Here is a 12,391-nt window from a genome sequence, read left to right on the forward strand (position 1 = left end):
AAAAATAATTGAAAAAAGAAAAAAAATTAGACTATTTTTTAAAAGAGAAAACTAATATATATATATATATAATTTGTTCAAACTTAAGTAAAATAAAGGCAAATTTTGTGGCCAAAGGATAATTCCATAATAATTTTAATTTCATACTTGCTTTTAACAATTTCCAATATAATTTTATTAATGGAACATTGAACAACACATAATGGTTTCAAATCAATATGTAAATTTTTTTATAGTTTTATTGCATTAAAAAAAGAAAAACAGAAAAAAAACATTATCAATTAGTTGATATTCCCTTTTATTAATTTTTAAATAAAGTTCATGCTTCAGTTCAAAATTTCAATAATCTTAAAACAAAAGCACAGTGAATATGCCATTTAACATTTTTTAACAGAAATAAATTGATGGACGATCTCTCAAAAAAATAAATAAAGTAAATATGTCATTTAGTATTGTTGCAATAAAAATAAATAAAAAGAAACTATCAATTAGTTGATATACCCTTAAATCAGATGAAATAGCCGAATCAATAATTGTGAAACTACAACTACAAGATTGGTAATTGCATTTTGCTGAAAATAATAAACTTATGACCCTTTATATCATCGTAGAAATTTGATAAACGACATTTTTAACTGAGTTTTTTTCCATAAAATGGCTGGACTCTTAAAAGTGAATTTTGTAGGTGAGGCTAGAAGCCTGAATGATGTAAATAATTAGTAGACAATCCTTAAGTTAGAGTTATACAATGTTGCGATTTTTACGATCATTAATCAAAATAAAAAGATTTTGGAATGAAAATTCAAATCTTTTAATTCTTCAGATTGATTATTTTAAAATCTGCATTTGTATTCCAAGAAAATAGGATGTTCAGAACATATGCAAAAATTAAGAATATTAGGACAAAAAACATTATTTATCAAGAAAATCAGGACAATTATAAATCTTACACATGTAACTCAAATTTAACAAGGAGTTTTTCTTAACTTTTTTAAAAGGTATTTTATGGAATGTTGATTATTCTACTACTAGTGAGAAGTTCATTCTCTCACAAAAGGTAGACAAACAACATTTTACTTTCGATTGTTCAAAAATTGCATGCAAATGAACAAAACAATGTAAAGTTTCTGATATATCACTGATAATTGCAAGAACAGTAGATGTTACGGTGAAAACCATTAAATAGATTTTAATATTGTTGCTGCATATTATAAAATAACCGTTCAATAAAAAAGTTATTTTAATCAGGGTAAATAAAAATTACACAAAGTAAACAATTTTTAAAAAACATTTATTTCATAATTGCTTTGAATGAAAATTTGAGCTGACTAAGGTTTAGTGAGCAAATGCTTCTGTTAAAATGAAGAATCAAAATACAATACAGATTTTAAAAAAAATCTTAAATGGCATTATTTAGCAAAAAAATTATTCTACCTTTATCTTTAACAACAGTCTTGATTTTACTGACTTCATGTCTCAATCGTTTACCCAAGTCACGCCTGAAAGAAAAACTTTATTTTGCTATTTTAGTTTTTCAAATTGGATTAAGAATAAAAATACATTAATAAAATTTTAAACAGGATCAAATACTTCAAAAATATCCTAAATACTTGACTGTATAGCCAAAGTAATTTTTGTCTCAACATATTATTGGTAAACTTATTTCATTATGCTTAACTGATTAAACTAAACAAACTTAAGTACTTGATAAGTTTGAATATTGGTGCATTAAATTTTCTTTTTTTAGTTACACTATGATACATAACTTTTCCAATTTTTTTAAAAATAGTTAATAATTTTTGAATATCTACAACGATGACCCTGCTTATATTTTTCTAATGATAAAAAAAGTTGTGTATACAGTTAATTAGATATTAATTGAATCCACAACTAATTATTAATTGCAACTGAACATTAATTCTATCCAATGTTCAAAGATGATGAAAGCATGACCAAACAAATTTCATATTACGAAATGTGTTTCGACAGATTTATAGGAGTAGAAAAATTTGATAAGTACTAATTTAAAACAATTATATTTCTTGGAAGAAAAAAAAGTTTAAGAATTAGTTTTTGTTTCAATATGGACATAAATTCTCATTAAATTTTTGCCTGTAATTAACAGCAGAATCTCTATTATCCTAAGTAAGAGGAATCAAACCTACTACAGAAAATCAATGTCTATCAGATTATAAAGGTTCATTATTTATCTTTATAAAAAAACTTATAAAATCAAGATAATTAGAAATATTTTCAGGTATTTATCTGCATAGAAATTAGGAATGTTTAAGGATCCTTCGCAAACCTTAGAAAGAAAATTGCCCTTCATGATGAAAGAAGGAGCTGGACTTTCCCACTTCAAAAATGATCTTTTCATAAAACTTATTTTTTCTTTATTATGGTTAAAATTCCATTTCGTTAGCAGTCTTAGGACTTAATTAATCTTCATGCACATGAGACTGCATTTTTTGTGAGAATTATTTACCTAAAGTTACTGAAATGGGACAGAAAAACTTACAGAAGAAGAATATGCTATTTTTGTTTTTACAGCCAACACTAATTAGTTTTAGATTTAGGGTTACATATAAATGTGGTTTTCGCAAATAAATATAATAGTAATAGGATCTTTTTTTTTGACAAACCTTGCAAGAAATCCTAAATTTCCTTTTAGTGTAAGTGACTACTATGATGGTAAAATTAAACTCAATCGAATGCTTTTAAAAATATCAAATCATACCAAAAAGGAGAGCAAAATCAAGTGTGAATATTTTCCATTCGCATTAGCTAGGAAGAGAAATTTATAAATTTTTCCTTTATTTGAATCAGTCTTCAAACTTTGCAATCCTTTGATCTTTGTTTACTTTCAAGAGCTATTATCCGAATAAATTTATTTTTCACATGATTTTCTATAACATATTGACAAATGTACAGTGTGTTAAAAAAAATTGGACCACCCTGAACAACTTTCAATCTTCACGTTCCAAAAGTCAATTTTAATGGTATGAGCAGGTGACCTTAAATATGCTAATTAGAAAGTGCAGAGAATTTACAAAATTAGACACAAAAATGTATTTCTTCTGAATAAACATACCCCCTCCCCCCCGCAGACTTGGATTTCTGACCCCCAAAATGAAGGGTGTAGCCGCACTCAGGGAAATATGGTCTCCATAGTTTGATTGGACCCTTTTATGTTAATTTTACTTTTTGCGTATTTCTCCATGCAACAAGAGCTTTTTAAGCTAATTGAAAATTTTTTGCACTCAATAATAAAATTCGTTTATCCAAAGATAATTTCAGTTAAAAATAAATTTTACTAAATATTTATCATTTTATTAAATAATAGCCGAAAAAATTTTGATTTGTAAGGTATATAATTTTTTACATCAAAGTATGTAATTCTACACAGCAAAATGCAAAAATTCAGCAAAATCGGTTGTTAATATGTCTCTTTTTCTGACAAGTGAACAAGTAATACAACTAAATTAACTTAAAATGACAAAGCAACAATCCAGATAGAGATGTCAAAGCAACTTACGTTCTATTCCAAGCTTTGTGACCCATATCTAAAGCATCTAATTTTCTGTTTTCTCCATTATCATCATCAGATTCTTTGTCTAAAGCAGTGTTGCTAGAAATCAAGAAATATTGTTCAAGACTTAATGTCGCAAAGCAGCCTAAACAAGCAATTACCATAGATTTCCAAATATAAGGGCAGTCATGTATAAGCCAAGACTATGCCTATTCATTAAAAATTTACTGTATATTCCGGCGCATAACGCGCCCCGGCGTATAACGCGCACCCGTAATTTCTAATTATTTTTTTTAAATTTTAAGATATACTCTTCGTATAACGCGCACGAAAATTTGGATTGTACATGTGCAATATCTCATCTTTCAAGATCGTAAATAAAAAGTATTTTTCCCTATCTTTTGCAAAAATAAAAGAACTGAATTTGACATGTATGTGAGGGTAGAATTGAAAGAGCAATAATGTGATTCTGGATGGACAAAAATGGTGCTAAATTGTGGGTAAAAAACTTCTGGCAAATCCGTCCTGGTTGCGTAAGAAAACCAGAAAGCCTTTTAGAGTGGGGCATGTTTAGGTCCCACCTTACAGATAATACAAAAAAAGTTGTAATTATAATACAAAAAAATTTTAATAATTGTAATTGATAGCGGAAGACGAATATAATGAACTATTTATGTAATAACGAAAATCAATGAAGTATATAGGTAAAGGTATGTTATTTCTTTAAAATAAAAGTATTTTTCTATATTTAAATTTTTTTAATCTATAATTTTTTATATTCGGCGTATATCGCGCACCCGTAAATTCCAATGTTATTTTTTGTATTAAAAGTGCGCGTTATACGCCGGAATATACGGTACCTGTGATTTAAAACCTATATATAAGCAAAAGAAAAAAAAAAAAGACACATTATCTTTGTGCAGAACTTTCCAATTCCATTTCGAACAACCTAGTCCTCTTAATTTATTTAATTTTGCTCAGAACCTATAAAAACCTATTGAAAGTTCCACCAATTTTTGTTTTCTATATTTTTCACCTCTTTTCTATTCAGCCTTTCAAAGCAGATGCAAACAGTCAGAACTATTTGAATTTTGAAGCTAGCATGCTTTATTTTCTCTGTTTGCTTAACATACAAATTGTTTCCTGTTTTATGAGACAAAATGAGCGATAAAAAAAATATTACAATTTTATTATTTTTGTGTTTGCTTTTTGATTGCTATTTTAGGTATTTATAATTTCTATATATGTAATTTCGGAATGCTTAGCACTTTATTGCTATTGCTTGAGCAACATAAAAGCATTTTTGTAGGCAATGTTTGTGCAAATTTTGCAAAGTTAACTTATCTGGTTACAACCTGACCTTTCTACCGGAAAGATACAGCGTGTTTAAAACATAAAATGAAAAAAAAAAAAAACAATTTTTTTTTCATTAATAAATAAGAATTTGGTACAGTTTTAAATATAATGAATGAATAAAACTTCTTAAAGTGATTAAAATAAACTTTTATGAGTGCAAAAAAATGTAGTTTTTAAAAAATGAGAGAAATAAAGATATATAGTTTTAACCATAACAAAAATGTATAAGAACATACATACTTTATAACTAAAAATACTATTGATGCAGATTTTCAATTTCTGATAATAATTATTATAAAAACTAAAAATAATTATTATAAAAACCAACTGGGAATAGTTTACTGCAGCAACATTCAATCAACATTGAAAGAATAAATGTGTAAAACACTTAGTTTTTGGGAGAATTTTTTTAAAGCAACTCATCTGTAATATTTGGCAAGTTGAAGGAGTTTTAAAGTAATAAACGTTTTGCATTTTTGTTAGCTTAGATCTGGATTTCATTAGTTTACTTTTAAATGAATGCTTCAGAAGTCTTTTTGAGATGATTAACATACAATATTTATATAATTAACATACAATTAGTTGAAAGTTCAAACTTTACCAGAAATTAGTAATTTGAAGTTTATTTGCAGTTACCACCAAGAAATCAGATGAATCAAAGGATTGAAGCCCTGGCTTCATGGATTGGACATACGTCATCAATAATTAAAAATCTCGAAAAGGCCAGACTTTTAATGTTGTAGGCAAATAAAGAAAATTTTCATGAATTCACAAACATTTAAAATCAGTTATGTAAAAAAAAAGTTAAATAAAAAATTATTTATAACTGTGAAAATATTAAGCAGGAAGAAGATTTTTTTCATATAAAATTTAGAGAACTCAATAAACAATTGTAAATCAGTTTTTTCAGTCAAAAAAAAAAAAAAAAAAAAAAAAAAAAAAAAAAAAAAAAAAAAAAAAAACTAAATGTCTGTAAGGTTTGTAATTGACTGCTAGTCATTTTTCCCCGTAAAAGAAAATGGCATTAGCACAGAAATGAAAAATTTTTTACAAATATAACAATGCAAATTTAAGACCATAAAATTAATAGTCCTAGAATGAAAGTTAATTTTATAGGACAAAGACACCATAATACTTCACCAGATTGAAAAAATAATATAATATAAAAACTTTATTACATTAATTAGCAGATGGTAATAAAAATAATTCTAAACTAATTTCCTGAAACATTGGAGTATTTGAATAAATCAGAGTAAAAACTTGCATCCATAGCACTAGATTCACAAAAATGAGATTTAATTTTGATGTGATAAAGTCAAAACTACAAAGCATAATGCCCACCTAACATATTCAGATGTCAAACGCATTATGTGAAGAGATAATGGATTTAGGCATTTTGGTAAATGATCTTCTGCTTGGCTCAAAGGAATTTGCTCACCAGTATCCAAATTTCTGACAGTTACTTGGGCCAAAATTTCCTAGAATTGAAATTTAATGAGGTTAGAGATAAATTCAAAGAGCTTAAAGTAGAAAATAAATGTAATGTAAAGGAAATTTTGTTTCCTTCAGATTATGAAAATAATCAGCACATAATTTTTAAAAAGTAATTACTAAGATTATTTTCAAACACTATAAATTACTAGTTGAAAAACGCAACTTATAGTAGGACAATTATATTTTCAGGCATAATAATAATATATTACTGTTATTAATGAGTAGTTGTTAAGTACTTCTGATGTTAAAAATGGTTTTTCCTTATAGCAGAATTGTGAAGCCAATTTCTAGTTTGATAAATTAATTTATAATTATTTTGTGACAAAAAAAGATACATGAATAATGCTGTTTTGGCAAGCTTCTGATGCAAAAAAATTTGTTAATTAATGTATGTAATCTATGAACATAACATTACATAGATGGACTTAAAGTTGCAATGAAATAAATATTTTCAAAATTAGACAAGTACAAAAATATTTACTTAAGTTTTTTTCCATCTAATTAGCGATCTAATTAAAATAATAAATACTGCAAGCAACTATTAAGAAAAACCATTAGCAAAATGCTCAGTAGTTATTATCGATACAAAAATGTAGCACTTAATAGCCTTAAAAATTTAGTAGCAATTCGTTTTATCACCATGGTTGAACAACTTACTCCAGCAGTGGATTTAAAGCAATAAATGTTTATGCTTATATTCTAGTAATCTTGAATACAATTCGGAAGATGAGTATATATCAGTCAAGCACTTAAAATATCTAAGAAGGGTTATTTTTGAAGGAAACAAACTAACATTTATGTAATGAACTAACAGTAATGTATTATTAAATGGAAAAACATGAAATCTCAGTTAGGTATAAAATTAATAAGTCTTTTAACTGAGATAATTTTTATCACAGAAACTTTTATTTTATCACAGTGGTCAACGCAATCAAGAAGTTAACATATAAAACTATAAGTCAGTCAGGATTAATTAGCGTTAGAAGAAAGAGTTACTTTTGTAGAATAACTTTGTTACTGTTGATAACGGTTTAATAATGTACAGATATGCAGCAATTAATGTTCGTCTTTATAATTATGCAATTTTAAACTTAACTTAGAAGATAAGTAAACTACTGATAAGTAAAAAAAGGAAAAGCTGGAAAAATAATAAAATAATAAAAAAACCCATTAAAAATAACTCCTTGAGAAGGTTAAGGCCCACCCAGGGCTGTCAAGCCATTGATGACGATGATAGTAATAATAATGTGGGAAGCGTATTCCATACGTCATGTACACGTACATATATCATTGCGCACCCTCCCCACGCATATCATGGCGCACACCCTTCCCTCCACACACACATCGAATGATGGTAGCCGACGAGGCAGACGGCCTCTTCTAATAAGTTAAGTGTCTTCTATTTTGAGTATTGTCCAGTGTTATGTCCTATATGTGAATAAATGTTACTTAACGTAGTTCTGATGCTCCTTGCCTTCCGCCATATTTTGGGGGCACGGCCTTCCCTCCTGCAATCCTAAGACAACAATACCCCTAGATACCTGAAGCTGTCGAAAAAAAAATGCACCAAAGACGTTCGACATTTTATTTTGATGAATTGCATTAAGACGTTAACAAACAGACGTGTTGTGTTAAAGGCAATAAATGAAGTTCTTCTACTGGGCGATATTAAAAGACGATATGTTACAATATTTTTTTTGACGGACGGACTGCACCCAATACCAAGGTAGGCGAAATTTTATTAATTTCGTATTCAGAATTTTTTATGTTAAATAGAATTGAATTCAAAAGATTAGTAATTTTGAACAGTTCCAATTTCCGCGTTAATTTGTTTTGAATTGTTTAATTCTTAATCTCTGTTTATCTAATTTCGATTTGTTTAAATTTTCATTGTAAACTAATAATGGCACTGAAATTAGGAGACATCCCCCTAATCGCCAATTCCTTAAAGTACGGAACTACTCAGGCTGTTAAAGCTTTAAATTCCGTACTAGCACTCCCTATTTTCGATAGAACATCGAGAAAAAAGATAAGAAACTTTTCAGCATTTCCTGATAATTTTGATTTCGAAAAACATCAGGAAAATTTGTTAGCTTTTCTCTCTTTAAAAGAATTTATTTCAGTAGCTAATTTGTTGCATTTAGAAGTTGAAGGTGATGAGCAAATTTTATGTNCAGTAAGGTATAAAATTAATAAGTCTTTTAACTGAGATAATTTTTATCACAGAAACTTTTATTTTATCACAGTGGTCAACGCAATCAAGAAGTTAACATATAAAACTATAAGTCAGTCAGGATTAATTAGCGTTAGAAGAAAGAGTTACTTTTGTAGAATAACTTTGTTACTGTTGATAACGGTTTAATAATGTACAGATATGCAGCAATTAATGTTCGTCTTTATAATTATGCAATTTTAAACTTAACTTAGAAGATAAGTAAACTACTGATAAGTAAAAAAAGGAAAAGCTGGAAAAATAATAAAATAATAAAAAACCCATTAAAAATAACTTCTTGAGAAGGCTAAGGCCCACCCAGGGCTGTCAAGCCATTGATGACGATGATAGTAATAATAATAATTAAACAAAAATCTAAAAAAAGAAAAAAGATATATTTCAATGTATATGTTTTAGTTTAACTTTTATTTGTGCGTTTTTAGCAAACTTAAATATAAAACATTTTAAAAAAGTAGTAGTTTTTATTAAACTAAAAAATTGATTTTAAAGGAGTTATTGAATACTTTTGTCAACATAAATTTTTAAAACATTGATAATAAAGATAAAAATGAATTGTTAATCATAAAGTTAGTGTGAAGATAGATAAAAATAAATCATATGAACAACTTTAATTTGGCATGCCTATCAACAAAATTGGAAGAAAAAACTAAAATTGCGACATTGAAAAACAAATAAAGATATTTCAGTGTAGTCATAAACTAATACAATTATGTAGAGACTAATAATGAAAAGATCCTGAAGATAAAATTTTTTGGCATTAATTATTTTTATTTTTCTAACTTCAATTATTGAAAAATAATTTAAACAAAGCTCACAGAAAGAATAAAACTTTTATCATTCATACCTCATCAGTTAAGGGTCGACCTGAATCAGACCTAGTTCGTACCATTAGAGAGGGTTGCTGTTTAACATCTTCCACAGGCCCTTTAAGCAAGTCTGATGTTTCTCCAATATTGTGAGACTTTTTTGAAGAGTTACTGCCTAAACTGTCAGATCGTAACTTCAGAGAACTTTGACTGCTAGCACAGTTGCTAACTGGGCCTTCTGCCCTATCTTGTTCTCTATCCTATGAATAATAATCGTTTAATGTAACATAATTGGATTAATTATTTACAAACCAAAACAAAAGATATACTAAAATAATTCTGAACTTTTAGAAAATTACTTCGTCATACAGAAGCATGGTAAAAAAATCATTAAATGAAATTACTATACATTACATATTTCAATATTTTTGCACAAAATAAATTCTACTAAAATTTTTTTCAATAATTCAATGTATTCAAAACCCCTTATATGCCACTCCAATTAAATTTAAATACAAATAAATATTAAAAAAAAAAATTCATGAGAACATAGCAATTTTTTTTGGCCTATTTATTAATTTAGTTTAAAGTTCTTTGTTCTAAGTTAGGAACACATACCTTTATTAAGTTTTCAAAAGTCTTTGAGCAATGTTTGACCTTGCTGTCACATGTCATTTAATATGATTTACCAAAAACCATAACAGGTAGGGAAGAGTAAGTTTAGAGTTTTGTCAAGGTAAAAAGCACACAAACTTTTTGGAAATTAATTCATCATGGTAACAAACAAAACATCAATTAGTCATGCACACAGCACTCCAAAATAAGCTTTGGTACTCTATGGAGGGTAAAAGGTGTTATCTTTTTGATATTATTGTACAGCCTATTAGTTATACTTTATCAATTCAAAATGCTTTTTACCCTTGAAAATTCTTTACATATGGTTCTTCCATTTGCCATATTTTGTCTAATGCCCACTTCACAATTTAGGATACACTGAAACTCAGGTAAGGAATACCTATTCTGCCATTATAGTAATTCATCAGAACAGACATAAGAGTGCAAAAAGGAAGAAAAAGAGGAAAATCATGTGAAATAAAAAATTAAAACAATGTCATTGAAAAAAAATTCAGAAAACTGATGCGTGTGCTGCATTATCTAATAATAATGCACAGTAAGTTATTTAAATTCAAGAGGATTGATAAATTACTATTTTATCAACAGATTAGAAATTATAGCATTTGAAATATGTTCAAAATATTTTGTAATATTAGAAACAAAATTTAGATTAAAATTAAGGTTATACTAATACAGAAAAATAAAACTATTGATATGAACATGACTATAGTTTGATTGACAAAATATAACTTTATAAAAATTAATCCGTGAAAAATTCCCATATAAAACACATTAGAAAAATTAATTTGTCAGTACCTGATCTTAATGTTCATGAATTCAATGATTTAAAGCTTTATTTGATTAGTTGGTATTTTTCAGTTAGCAAGGCGCAAGTAAATATACATATTTCTTTCTTGTTTTATTTTAAAACAAAGCTAAATGACCAACACTTGAAAAATAAATAATCAATAAAACAAAATAAATAAAATAAACTAAAAAAAAACAGTTTAATTTACTTGCCGAAAAATACTATTAAAACTTTTTCAAAGGCTTAAAACCAAAAGCTTATGACAGCTTGGTTACTTTTCAACTTTCTTAGAAATATTATAAGAAATAGACCATAATTGATTGAAAAAATTAGAAAAAGAGTAAAGTGATAAAAGGAAAAAAATAGCAAATCAGTAGAAGAATTTCATACCCGTAATTAACAAAAAAATAAAAGTTCTACCCGTTTTTAGCAAAAATAAAAAAATTGTCACAATAAGATGGACACTTAATTGTAAATTTTTACCAAGACAGACCAGCCTTACAAAATTACTTACTATGATGTTCTTTACTTCCATTTTTTGAAGTATAAAAAATATAAAAATTTTTTATGATGGCAATAATTTATATTTAATAATGTGCTCATGCTAACCATATTTACAATAAGACTTTTGAAATATTATTTGAAGCAACATTTTTCTCTTAATTACTCTCTCAAATTAATAACAGGTTTGCAATTATTTTTTAGAAGAGTTCAAGTTTTTCATTCACTAAAGATGTGATTAATCTCCTCATAGGACTGAAAAAGATACATAAAAATAATAGTTAAGTTTGAATAAAGAAAAATAATTTGACAACATTAGTTAATGCTATGAAATGAAATTAGGTGATAAAAAAAAAGAAAAAAACATTGACCATTAATTTTGATAAAAAAATTATTGTTAAAATCATTTTAAGTATTAAAATATTACCTGCAAAATTTATCAAATTGACTTAGTTAAAACATTATCAGCATTTTTTCTTTCAAACTTACTTGAGGTTTTACAACATATTGACCTCTGGTGGCACTGTGTAAGTCAAGAGAAAATTCTAGTTCTCTTGCAAGACTTTCAACAGGATCTGTTGGACTAGGTAAGTCAGAACTGGAATTTATTGTTGAATTCTTCAAAAAAAAAAAAAAAAAAAAAAAATTAAATTTTTTAGTCACATTAATAACACAAATTTTAAGTTACTGAAATTTACTTTAAAAGAATATTTTAAAATGAATCAATTCTTAAAAATATAAGAGTAAATTTTGTTTAACTGCATTTTACTCAGTTTAAAAGTTACAATTTGTCAAAATTGGGAGACCTCAAAATAAGATACTAAATACAGATTCTTAATTAAAAAATTTAATATACTAAGTTTTTTTTAAATCTTTTACTATAAATTTATATCTGTTTACTGATATTATTTAAGCTTTTTTTAATTTAATTTAAATAAATACTAATATTTAATCATTATGGGATAACAGACTAAATTAGTTTTAGGATATAATAGGTGGTAATTATTAATTTTTGATGTGTACCATAACATTATTGATGCAATTGTAAA

The 12,391-nt window shown here is 26.7% G+C and overlaps 1 protein-coding gene across 5 annotated transcripts in view; it reads right to left on the reverse strand.

Annotated features, from left to right (window-relative positions):
* LOC107439498 (WD repeat-containing protein 44) overlaps window positions 1-12,391 on the reverse strand; it is a 36,899-nt gene that overhangs the window by 15,714 nt on the left and 8,794 nt on the right. For 2 of the 5 annotated variants that reach the window (XM_043048263.2, XM_071177472.1), the window contains exons 6-10: window positions 11,832-11,960; window positions 9,457-9,678; window positions 6,227-6,363; window positions 3,536-3,628; window positions 1,435-1,499 (exon numbers count right to left, since the gene is read on the reverse strand). In XM_043048263.2, coding sequence (XP_042904197.1) covers window positions 1,435-1,499; window positions 3,536-3,628; window positions 6,227-6,363; window positions 9,457-9,678; window positions 11,832-11,960 — 646 coding nt within the window. Of the gene's footprint in view, window positions 1-1,434; window positions 1,512-3,535; window positions 3,629-6,226; window positions 6,364-9,456; window positions 9,679-10,336; window positions 10,439-11,831; window positions 11,961-12,391 lie in introns of all 5 variants that reach the window. The other 3 variants (XM_071177471.1, XM_071177470.1, XM_043048261.2) reach the window with 3 other exon arrangements.

This window comes from Parasteatoda tepidariorum, chromosome 2 (assembly GCF_043381705.1).
Source record: "Parasteatoda tepidariorum isolate YZ-2023 chromosome 2, CAS_Ptep_4.0, whole genome shotgun sequence".
Lineage (NCBI taxonomy): Eukaryota > Metazoa > Arthropoda > Arachnida > Araneae > Theridiidae > Parasteatoda > Parasteatoda tepidariorum.